This window comes from Uloborus diversus, unplaced genomic scaffold (genome assembly GCF_026930045.1).
Source record: "Uloborus diversus isolate 005 unplaced genomic scaffold, Udiv.v.3.1 scaffold_12, whole genome shotgun sequence".
In the NCBI taxonomy this organism is placed as follows: domain Eukaryota; kingdom Metazoa; phylum Arthropoda; class Arachnida; order Araneae; family Uloboridae; genus Uloborus; species Uloborus diversus.
Genome location: NW_026557876.1, coordinates 4,003,543 through 4,016,819, shown reverse-complemented (window position 1 = coordinate 4,016,819; position 13,277 = coordinate 4,003,543). Strand labels below are relative to the sequence as shown.

At 33.5% G+C, this 13,277-nt stretch overlaps 1 protein-coding gene across 1 annotated transcript in view; it reads right to left on the bottom strand.

The window, feature by feature from the left end:
- The window catches only part of LOC129232432 (pumilio homolog 2-like), a gene marked incomplete at its 5' end in the record, with an annotated part of 89,629 nt that overhangs the window by 36,190 nt on the left and 40,162 nt on the right, over positions 1-13,277 (bottom strand). The window contains 3 exon segments of the mRNA XM_054866577.1: positions 2,319-2,450; positions 6,738-6,873; positions 11,070-11,327. Of these exon segments, the coding sequence (XP_054722552.1) occupies positions 2,319-2,450; positions 6,738-6,873; positions 11,070-11,327 (526 nt within the window).

Below are 13,277 nucleotides of genomic sequence, written 5' to 3'. Positions count from 1 at the left end.
ACTATCTTCTTGAAGCACATAATAATAAGCAATTTAGATGAAGCATATAAGCAACAAATTACAATGAGTAATGCCTGTTTAATTCTGTATGTCAGTGCTGTTTGTAGGGGGCCCCTCTAAAAGCCATATTTAGTCGTCAAAAGTCCTAAAAATTGATCAGATCCCTATTTTTTAGGATTCGACAAACCTTTTGACTTTTTATAAACGGCTAAGACATTTGCTAACAATCTACAACCTAATAAACTGACTCTTTTACTGTAATACAGTAAAAATGTTTTGAAGTTTTGCACAATGAACTTCACATCAAGAAAGAACAAGTGTATGTGCGATGAAAAAAGCAAAAAAATAAAGAAATAAATGAAATAAATGAAACAAAAACAACAGAGTTTAAACTTACAATTTTTTGACAAGAGAACAGAGATTCGTATTTAGTTTTTTACTGCGAAAATACATGTTCCTGATTATCGATTGACTCGCGGATATACAGGAGTTTACTTTAATTCATTCCTGCGCCAATAATATTTGATTGGAGTTACTTTTAATCTGCATAGAAGCTTGAATTCAGTATCGCTTGGAACCTCTTGATTTGAACATTTTGAATGCATAAAAACGGAAAAATACTTTTAAAAGGTTTAGGGTACCAACTCTCCATAAATCAAAATGCCAGATTAACGGAGACAAACTTTGAAATTCGCATCAATACTGCATACTTGCCAACCTCCGAAGGAATAAAAACATGAGATTTCACTAGAGGTACATAGGTGATTCACCAGTGACATATCTTCACAACAGAATTATTAAATTATGCTTTTAAATAACATGAATACTAAATTTAAAGTGAAATGGCGATTTTTCGGATGTAAGCAAATCGGTAGCAGCAAGAAAAATATAGTGCAAAGGAAAAAACCAAATAATAATGAATTTGCTTAAAGTTTCGTACATTTCTCAGTCTCTACCAAAAAAGTATAGCTACAAAAATTTAATTATTAAAATCCCCCTCCCAAAAAAAATCAATATATAATGAAAATAAAATATAAAATAAGTAGGTACAGGGTAGCACATGTTAAAATAACTTCAAACTTTCAAAATAATTGAAATAGTTTCAAGATGCAAAAGGATTGAAATCTGCTGCCATTTTCGGCAACGCACGTGCTTCGTTGAACATGCAATGTGGAAAGCTTCCAAAAAATTAATTTTTACTAAATCAGTTGTTAATTGGAAAAATTTTTACTTCCTAACATTGGTATACTAGAACAGGGCGATATCTATTGAGAAAAAAGTGCAAGTTCTTTATGATTGAATGAAAAAACTGCAAAAACGGGAGGAAATCGTAAAAAATGGTAAATCGGGAGATAGAAGCAATAAAGGGGAGTCTCCCGTTAAAAACAGTAGAGTTGGCAAGTTACAGGGTTCGTACTCAATTTCAGAAATAAAATGAAGGAGCTTTGGAGGAGTTTGGAAGGAGTAAAAAGAGATTTTGAAGGGGTACAAATGGAGTGTCATTAAATGATGTCACACTTTTTTCAATATATTTGACCATCTGCATCCTTTATTACAAAGTGTTACGTTTTACCCCAAATTTCTTGTCATGTCATATTTTTTACAAACATATTGTTACAATAACTGTGTGATGTCACTTTTTGTCACCCTCCCTCTTCCCCTTGTCACAATTTCATGAGCCCGTCTCCTCCTCGAAGCATGACATCACTCGTGGATGACCCTTTTTACAATATCAAACTGCAATTAACTAAAAAATTGGTGTTTTTTTAACACAATCACTTAATGTAGTACATCTACTTACATAGTTTTGAATATTTAAATAATAATTAGATAACTTGACTTTTGCTGCTGAGTGTGGTGGAGGAAAAAACAATAATCATAAAACTTGAAAAAATAGCCAACCACCATTTAAGCATGTTTTACTTCACTTATGAAATGTCTTAGTCATCTAATGAAAATTCTCACCTTCAACTTTTATGAATTAACTATGATCAATTTGTAAATCGAAAAAAATAAATGCACGAAATGACTACATTAAAATTGCCTTTGTGACAAATTTAGTTGTCAATCGAAGTATTTTAAGTTTCTGTTATAGAGGAAGATTATGTAGTCTTGAACTTCTCTAAAAAAGAAGGAGTTTTGAAGGAGTTAAAACCAAAATGAAGGCGTTTGAAGGGCCCTTCAAAAAAATTTCATAAATGAAGGAGTATTGGAGGAGTTTTGAAGGAGCGTACGAACCCTGAAGTATGATACTGCGACAACCGCCAGAATATCTCGAAAGCGACTTTTTTGACAGCAACCGAAAGAGATCCACTCACCTAGAGCCGTGCTGGTCTTGTGAAAACTCCACAATGTGGTTTGCCAGGTCTCTCAACTGCAAGTTAGGGTAGCGATTGTTCCTGAAGTCTTCCAACAGGCGGCTGCGCCCCGTGGGCTTTTCCAGGCTCGAACTGGAATACGAAACACACCACATTCAGCAAAAAAGGAAACAAAATACACTTCCTTCCAACCAATAACCTACTAGACTGCATTTTTCGGAGTTATTTCGGGAGAAACAGGCACGGGGTTCTCCGATATATATACAGTTGGACCTCCATATATCGAAGTAGCAAATTGTCGGAAAAAAATTCGATATATAGAAACGATCCTATTTTATACTAAAAGTCTCCTAAAACATTAAAATTAAAGCTACTTTGTGTGTATGAAACCCAATTTCAAATTGATACGAGCATCGGATTAAATAAAAGTTAATAATTAAAAAAATAACAGGAATTACATTTTTGCGCCTTCATACATCTTCATTCTTCTTCAATTCAACTCGATCCGCTACATTAGGTGATTTTCGTTTACACAATGTAATCGAGCAAAAAGTAAAAAAAAAACAATCTATTTAACTTGAATGATTTTTACTGCAGTTAAAAAGACTAGGAATGATAATCAGCAGACAAAAGGGAGAGCTTGAAACCGATTTTACAATGTTACTGGTTACAACTGAGATTTGAAATAAACTTGAGGGAATTCTAGAACTCCAGAACGAAACAACAACCTATCTACACACCCTCAACCCCAGATTCCTTATGAGTTTCGTTGCAACCTGAAGTGAACATAATTTTCTCCCCTAACCATCATTTTTCATGAGACAAAGTCTTAAGTGGAAAAAAAATCTATGAATGTCTCGGAAAAAAAATTCGATATGTAGAGATTTTTTCGATATATAGAAACAATTTTTCTGTGTAATGAACATGGAAATTTGCTTGGATTTCGATACATAGAAAATTTCGATATGTGGAAGTCCGATATATGGAGGTTCGACTGTATATCACAATATATATCTGATCATATTTAATTTGAAAACATATTTTGATATTTTTGATATCAATTTTTAAACTACGGTATTTTCAATATTTTCAATATAAAATTATATTAATCATAGAAATATTGTTCATTTCTTAGTAAAAATAACCAAAAAGTTATGTACTTTTTTTTGTTATGTATTAATACATCCTTAATGGAACAAAGTAATATAATCTTTTTATTTTACATTCATAACATTATTATTAATGTAATGTTTTTAATTCATATTAAGAATGCCTAATTAATTATTGAACAATGGTCAGAAAAAAAGAAAATGTCTCATGACTGCACCGATTAATGCATATTTCTTTTAATGCCTATATTGGGCCCTGATGTCCTGCCAAGAAGTTATTGCAATCTATATATAAATAAAACAGAGAATACATATATGTGCGTGTGTGTGCGTATTTTCTCTACACAAATCCAGTTTACGTCAGCTCTCGACCAAATTTGGCAGGGAGGTACGTGGGCACCAGAGAAGGAACGTAGGGGGGGGGGGGGGGTCTGAATGCCAAAAAAAAGAACTGAACAGTTCAAATTTTAATTTTAAGGCCTGAAAATGGCATCAAATGTCTCTTTCTACCTAAAATAATTATCAGATTTCTTTTATTCAGGTCCCATTAGAAAGCCCACGAAAAACACCCACAGAGTTCCTTCCAATTTTTTTTTTTTTTTAAAAAGGCTGTAAAATCACTAGCAAAAAAATCAAAAAGCACTGCTAAGCCTAATGGAACGGAAATTTTAAATCAGAAAATTGTTTGCGCGATCTAATTTTAAATTAGCGTTCAGAAGGTAGTCGCTTTTTTTTCTCGGTTGTAACTAAATAAATTTTTTTTTTTGTTTTGAGGTAAAAATTTCCCCTTTTGATTATCATTTGGCGATTTATCTTCTTTCTTTCTATTTTTTTAGGATTTTAGTTGTATTTATGGAGGGTCGCGTCTAATTTTTTCCGGAACTTTCGATTTGCTGCTTTCTTTCTTTGAGAATGATTACTTTGACGGGAAATTTTGTAGTATTTTTTTTTTCTACAATTGAAGCCTGATTGTTGAACATGCGTCACTTAACAAAACTTTTATTTTCGAGGTAGACCGTGCAAAGCCGGGCAATGCAGCTAGTACAGTAGAAGACCGTTATAACGCCGACCTGTATAACGCAATTCTCTATAAACCGCACTACTTTTCAGAAGTAAACAATAGGTTTTGAAGTTTAAAAAATTCCTCTGTTTTGCTTTGCAAAAATAAAAATTATTAGGCAAATTAAATTTTCAACGTTTTTAATCTTTCCATCTTATTTCAAAGCTTTTAAATTGAAAATTAGCCCATTCACAGTAAACAGAAAATACCAATAGGCTCTTGAAAATGCAGCTGTTATGTAAGTCATGAAACTAGCAGAAGTGCAGAATAATTCTTCTTTTAATTGTGAAACATATTTATCTGTGAATAAATTATTGTAATATTGGTGCTTTAATACTCATTGCAGATAAAACTCATTCTGAAGTGCTGATATATAGATATATTCTGAATGTTAGTTTCAAAATTTGTGAAATGATCTATATAACGCAAAAGCTCTGGTCCCAAGGTGTGCGTTATAACGGTCTTCTACTGTATAACAAAATATTCTAAAAGTTCTGTACTATATTTTTTATGATGTATTAAGGCATCCTTAATATAACAATGTAATACAGTAGATTACCTTTATAACGCCAACCCATATAACGCAATTCTCTATAAACGGCACACCTTTTCAGAAGTAAACAATCGGTTTTGAAGTTTAAAAAATCCCTCTGTCTTACTTTGCAAACATAAAAATGGTTAGGCAAATTAAATTTTGAAAGAGTTTTTTATCTTCCCATCTTAATTCAAAGCTTTTAAATGAAAATTATTATTCACAGTCAAAAGAAAATACCAGATGGCTCTTGAAAATTCAGCTGTTATATGCAAACCATGAAGCTAGCAGAAGTGCAGGATTTTGATTGTGAAACATATTTATTTGTGAATAACTCATTGTAATATGGGTGCTTTAATAGTCATTGCAGATAAAACCCATTCTGAAGTGCAAATGTATAGATATATTCTGAATATTAGTTTCGAAATTTGTGAAATGATCTATATAACGCAAAAACCTGTATAACGCAAAAGCTCTGGTCCCAAGGTGTGCGTTATAACGGTCTTCTACTGTATAACAAAATATTCTAAAAGTTCTGTACTATATTTTTTATGATGTATTAAGGCATCCTTAATATAACAATGTAATACAGTAGATTACCTTTATAACGCCAACCCATATAACGCAATTCTCTATAAACGGCACAACTTTTCAGAAGTAAACAATTGGTTTTGAAGTTTAAAACCCCTCTGTCTTACTTTGCAAACATAAAAATGGTTAGGCAAATTAAATTTTGAAACAGTTTTTCATCTTCCCATCTTAATTCAAAGCTTTTAAATGAAAATTATTATTCACAGTCAAAAGAAAATACCAGATGGTTCTTGAAAATGCAGCTGTTATATGCAAACCATGAAGCTAGCAGAAGTGCAGGATTTTGATTGTGAAACATATTTATTTGTGAATAACTAATTGTAATATTAGTGCTTTAATATTCATTGCAGATAAAACTCATTCTGAAGTGCTAATATATAGATATATTCTGAATATTAGTTTCGAAATTTGTGAAATGATCTATATAACGCAAAAACCTGTATAACGCAAAAGCTCTGGTCCCAAGGTGTGCGTTATAACGGTCTTCTACTGTATAACAAAATATTCTAAAAGTTCTGTACTATATTTTTTATGATGTATTAAGGCATCCTTAATATAACAATGTAATACAGTAGATTACCTTTATAACGCCAACCCATATAACGCAATTCTCTATAAACGGCACAACTTTTCAGAAGTAAACAATTGGTTTTGAAGTTTAAAACCCCTCTGTCTTACTTTGCAAACATAAAAATGGTTAGGCAAATTAAATTTTGAAACAGTTTTTCATCTTCCCATCTTAATTCAAAGCTTTTAAATGAAAATTATTATTCACAGTCAAAAGAAAATACCAGATGGTTCTTGAAAATGCAGCTGTTATATGCAAACCATGAAGCTAGCAGAAGTGCAGGATTTTGATTGTGAAACATATTTATTTGTGAATAACTCATTGTAATATGGGTGCTTTAATAGTCATTGCAGATAAAACCCATTCTGAAGTGCAAATGTATAGATATATTCTGAATATTAGTTTCAAAATTTGTGAAATGATCTATATAACGCAAAAACCTGTATAACGCAAAAGCTCTGGTCCCAAGGTGTGCGTTATAATGGTCTTCTACTGTAATTGAATAAAGTACATATTGCAATGCTTTTGGCTTAGATTGCGAGAAAATTTGAAGACTCACCTCCTCTGTAGTGTGTTCCTGGGGAAGAGTGTTCCGGAAGAAGTGCCAAACACATTGTTGGTGAGGGGTCCATTCCGGATCATGTATTTGGCTTCTGCGCCTGGAGCAGCACTCAACATCCTGGAGCCCAAGGCACCTGGTTTGAGAGAGGATACCATCAAGAAAAGTGGCAAACAGCTGGTGCGGAATCCGGGTCCACGAGGGACCGAACGAATGCACAGGGGTGATAGTGAGTTCATCAAAAAATACCTCAAAGTTTCAACGCGAGAACGGGGGGGGGGGGGGGGTAATCTTTGGCCCCTATTACTTAATTGCCTTTGGCCATAGTATTAAATAGTTCTGAGTCAAAATATTGTGTGTACATGTGATTAAATTTTTAATGGGTTACAAAGTTACTTTTGAGCTGGTGTTATACAAATTATCTTGACATTTGTCCATCTTAAGGCTCTTGCAGGTATATTTGATGAGTATTATAGATATGGCACTTTTGCCATAGTATTAAATAGTTCTGAGTCAAAATAGTGTGTGTACATGTGATTTTTAATGGGTTACAAAGTTACTTTTGATCTTGACATTTGTTCATCTTAAGGGATAGGTGTCCATCTTAAGGCTCTTGCAGGTATATTTGATGAGTATTATAGATATGGCACTTTTGCCATAGTATTAAATAGTTCTGAGTCAAAATATTGTGTATACATTTGATTAAATTTTTAATGGGTTACAAAGTTACTTTTGATCTTGACATTTGTTCATCTTAAGGGATAGGTGTCCATCTTAAGGCTCTTGCAGGTATATTTGATGAGTATTATAGAAATGGCACTTTTGCCATAGTATTAAATAGTTCTGAGTCAAAATAGTGTGTATACATTTGATTAAATTTTTAATGGGTTACAAAGTTACTTTTGAGCTGGTGTTATACAAATTATATTGACTTTTGTCCATCTTAAGGGATAGGTGTCCATCTTAAGACTCTTGCAGGTATATTTGATGAGTATTATATAATTTTTTTAAAAAAATGCGGAGGTAGAGAGATAAAAGCACAAAAAATATATATATAATTCCAGTATTTTCGGACATAAAAATACCGGAAATTCGGTAAAATACCGGAACACAATCACCCCTGCGAATGCATCATAATCAGAAACTAAAGATTTTTCGTCCTTCGGCTGCATTTTGCAGAGTGGTCTGAAAGTGGCGTACTCCCTTTTGTTTTAAGCATTATGTTAGTTATGGTTGTATGTTTGTTATTCAGTCAACTTGACCACTTGCCAATTTTGACTGAACATGGAGCGTTCACCAGTTATCTACCAATTCTTGATTTACATAATATCTGGAAGTACATAGTAAGTCCAGATGTTTTCTCTCAAATTCAATACAGTCAACTCTCGATAACTTGAAGTCCCAAGGGACCAAGGCTGAATCATTCGAGTTATTGTTAGTTCGAGTTATGCAGGGGTAGAAGGGATTGACTTGTCACATATAGGACATTTTAAACAAAAAATATAGGACAAATATAGGACACATTATATGACTAATTTTGCGATGAAAAAATAAATAATACATATAATATATTATTTATTTTGTTATTCTTATCAATGATTTTGTTTAAAGAAAAACCACAAACAATATTATAACTTACATCTGAAATGACTTTCCTGCAGTTGAAAGAATAATTTTTTTAAAAAAGCAAAGTGTACTTTATAGACTGAATAACTAAACAAAATTTGAGCAAAGATAATTTTATTATTTCTTCCTCACTCATGAACCAAGTACTCATTCCACTGTTCTTTGATTTTATATCTAAACCGAACCCTTTAGCATTTGTATTAAGAACAAACAGAACTTGAGAAAAATCCTTCTGACGTTTTTCAGAGTTTTCTTTATGCTTGAATGTTTCAGCATGCTGCCTCCATTGCAAAAATCCACTATTGCTTATGGGCACTGAACAGTTGCAAAAACGGCAAAAAGTGGTAAAATCATCTTTTCCTTTAGTGCACCATGCACCAAAATTTGTAGAATTAATGTCCTCCTGGTTCAACAGCTGCACACGAAATGTTGTTAAGCGATGTGATTTTGCCATTACAATTCTACTTATTACAACAAACTACGTTTTAACATCATAAGGAACTAACCATTCCACGATCCCAAAATTCCACAAAAAGAAAAGATTGCAAAAAGAAAATTAGAACATTCCGATCAGAAAATGCACTGAACGCAAAATTATACCAACAGAAACGAAAACCATGATGGAAAACAAAACAAACGGCTGTTGCCCCCCCCCCCCCAATGCAAAATTCTAAAACCAACTTCAGCATTAGTTCTCGAAACTCCACCCACTATAGAGTGACATCACATTGCTGTAGCCAATGAGAGATGATGCCTGTAGCAGAATTTAGTCAGTTGAGTTCTTTAATTTGAAATTCGTTTGGGCACGTACTTTCAGCGAAAAATCCGATGTCAGAAAGTTTATTATATTATTGCTTATGGGCACTCAACCGTTGCAAAAATGGCAAAAAGCGGTAAAATCATGTTTTCCTTTAGTGCACCATGCACCAAAATTTGTACTATTAATGTCCTCCAGGTCCAACCACTCCAGACGAAATTTTGTTAAGCGATGCGATTTCGTTATCGCATCGCTTAACAAAATTTCGAATTGTAATGTGAAACAACTGTAATTGTCTCACATTACAATTCCACTTTTTACAACAAACTACGTTTCAACATCATAAGAAACTAACATTCCACGATCCCAAAATTCCACAAAATGAAAAGATTGCAAAAAGAATATTTGAACATTCTGATCAGAAAATGCACTGAACACAAAAATATACCAACGAAAACCATGATAGAAAAACAAAACAAACGGTTGTTGCCTCCCCCCCCCCTCTAAAACCAACTTCAGGCTTAGTTCTCGAAACTCCACCCACTACAGTGACGTCACATTGCTGTAGCCAATGAGAGAAGATGCCTGTTGCAGGATTTAGTCAGCTTCGTTTTTTAATTTGAAATTCATTCGGGGACGTATTATAGCTATATTTCAACAAAAAATCCAATGTCAAAAAGTTTATTTACTGTTCTTTTTAAAAGATATATAGAGTAAAAAACGGGAATATAGGAAATATAGAACATTTTCGAAAAATATAGGAAATATACGACGGTTTTGATGCTTTTTTTTTGAAAATATAGGATATATAGGACTACTTCGACCCCTGAGTTATGGGAAGTTTCCACAACAGTCTCAAGAGTTTGGGACCTAATGAACACTTTGAGTTATCGAAATTCGACTGTATCTATTTTGTTGGTATTTTTATCTTTAAGTGATTTTGGAGTATCCTTCAAGAATTTGTCAACAGTTGGCGATAGTTGTCCGTTATATTTTTCTGGAAAAACTAGTTTTGTACTATTTGTAGAGTAACATTGGAGCTGGAAAAAAGCGACAGTTTGGAAATCAATAGTAAAAAATCAAAAGACACCCTAATTTATTAATTTTCATAATTACATTGATTTTTTTTTTGTTAATTTTATTTTATGACTGCAAAACACATAATTCATCCAAACATTAATTCAAGAATAATTTATTTTTCATCATCAGGTAATGTAGTTTTCATTTAAATGCAGCCTTATAAACACATATATTTTTTAAAAGTTTTTTCCCCAAAGTTTTTCCACACTTCACTTGTTCACTGGTATTTTGTTACTTTTTAAATTCTATGTTTTTAGCAAACAAATGAATAGCGAAAATCGGGACAGAGTAATGACGGTAATATGGCTGCCAATGTTTTAAAGCTGAAAATTTGGGAGGAAAAATTTAACACAACATGATACAAATCAGGTACAAATAGCGGGTGATGTGTAAAAAAACATTTTACTGCTTTTTGGGAAATAAAAGTTTCAAAAAGCAAGAACATAAAATAAATTGTTTCAAAAAGGTTCAGACAAATTAAATTTTAATATGAATATGAAAAATGTTTCTTTTCGACGATCCCGATTGTTTTGGGGATTTCTCTCGCAGTTCTCGTCCTTGAAAATCCTTTTCTTAGGGGAAATTTCATTGCTGTGATATTTTATTACAATATGAAAATGGTTTCGTTTCGGGGATTTTTCTCGCACTTCCCGTCGTTGAAATATCCCCTTTTTGAGGAAATTTCTGTGCTGTGACATTTTAATACGAGTATGGTTTCGTTTTGACGATCGCAACTGCTTTGGGGATTTTCCTAGCAAATTTTTGTCATTGAAAAATCCGTTTTCTGGGGAAATTTCACTGGGCATGAAGAAAATTTGGGAAACGTCATTCAACATTTCAGTAAAAGAAATCTTTGAAAGGAGACTCACCCAGGTTGAGGCTTCCGAGTGCCCCCCCATTGAGGGAGGGGGGTGGGGTGAGTGACTGGCTGGGGGGAACCATTCCGATGGGGCCCGGGCCAGAGGCGGCCACAGAGCCCAGGGGCCCGTAGAACTGGCCCCCGCTGCCCTTCTGCTGGGAGCGAGAGCCCTCGCCCCCCGCGGAGAACCCCCCGCCCCCCAGGGAGGCAGGGCCCTCGCGGCGGTCAAAGGAGTCTCGTCTGGGGGAGCCCCCCGTGCCGCCCAGGCCTGGAACAAGAGAAAAGTCATTAAGTACAACATTACAAGGTTCTCCGAGACGATATACTACACAATTAATAAAAATGTAACACCGTCCAATAAATATATTAGGCAAATACAGTAGAACACAGGGTTCGAAAATACAGGGTGTTCGAGAAAGATCCGTACAACTTCAAAAATTTATTGAAAAAGAAGTAATAGGGTTTCAGCGAAACTAATCGGTATAACTTGAAAAAAGGAGAGGGGCAGGGGGAAGCTATCGATGGATCGATGCTACTATTGATAATTTCTTTGGACTTAATCCTTTTATTTTCTGCATTTTTCTTAATTATTTTCTTTTCATAAAAAGAATAATAATTTTTAAACTCGATTGAAAAAAGAAAAAAGTTACATAAGACAAATCCCATGAAAACAATTATTTAATTTCAAAGCTGCACATTTTAAATTCAGTCGATTGCAATTTCGAATTCGATCCGAAAAATAATTGGGCTAGTTTAACCCCTCCTGGGCTGGGATGTTTGTTTTCGTCATTAATCAATAAATAAGTTTAACGATTTTCCTGAAGTGATTTGAGTACTTTTTTTAGTAGGGTCATTGGTAGCGCATGCAGGGCCCAATACAGGCTGATTTTGGTACCGTTTTTCGGTACCTTCACAAAAATCTTGTTTTGAAATAGGTACTTTCACAAAAATCGAGTAATAAAATCAGGTAGCTTCACAAAAACATCGAAAATTTCACAAAAATTGGCATTTTAAAATATAAAATTTGTTTCTCTGTTTAAAACAAAATTTACTCATAAAATAAAATTCTAAGCAGGTTTATATGAACAATTGCTTAAATAGCAACCTTTGTGGTATTTTAACCCATTTTTAGCCGTTTCTCGCCAAAGTGTATTTATGCAATATTATCGCAATCTTTTAACATGTCTTGGGGAACTGTTTTTCTCATAATTTCCAATATTGTACACAGTACATAGCCCATTAAGCTGAAATTACGATGGTATTTTTGGTACTTCTTAGGTTTTTAGCTCTCCCCCCACTCCCCAAAAAACGAAACCTGTCAAAAATAATACTAGATGACATTTACACTTTTCAAACTAAACCTTCACTTGTTCTACTTCTTTTACAAAAATTAGGATGCCTCTAAAAGTTCACAAAAACACTGTGTATAAAAAATAAACTTTCACAAAAATAGAATGATGCAATACTTTCACAAAAATAGGTAGCGAGAAAAATATCCTGGATTGCCCCCTGAGCATGTTTCTGACTATATACGGCGCTGCATGTTACGCAAAGGAATATTAAAGCATTTTAGTTATTTCGATGGCGGATCTCGTGAAGAAAGCTCAACGTGTTGCGTGGTTTATCGAAACAAAATCTGATGCTCAAACACAAAGGAACAAAAAAACCAAACAGCCGTAGCTACTGTTGATGTTAGCATGTTGAAACGGTCGTGGATGGAATTGGATTATCGTCTTGATATTGTTCGTGCTACGTAAGGGTCTGTGTAGAAATTTCCTAAGGTAATAACTTAAGCTATTGGAAAAAAAAACTTTTTGAGTTATTCTATCTAATGTACTAATTAGTTTCGCTGTAATCCTATTGTTTCTTTTTCAATAAATTTTTAAAGTTGTACGGGTCTTTCTCGGACACCCTGTATATGATATTTTGACATATATTCAATATTTTCAATCAGCACAAACTCAAGTCATCAAAATAGTTAATGCATCCTCAAATCACTCTTTATTTATTATATTGTTATTAAAATATGTAGACTTAAAACCAAGTTTTCCTTCATTATTCATACCTAATATTTCATTTAACATTTTAATCAATTTTAATGGCGTTAATTTAACATTAGCTGTCTTACTCATTTTTCTTCTGCTAGCGACTTTTACAGTTACATTACTCAGAAATAAATAATATACATTAATCAGTGCACAGTCATAAAAACTTTCAC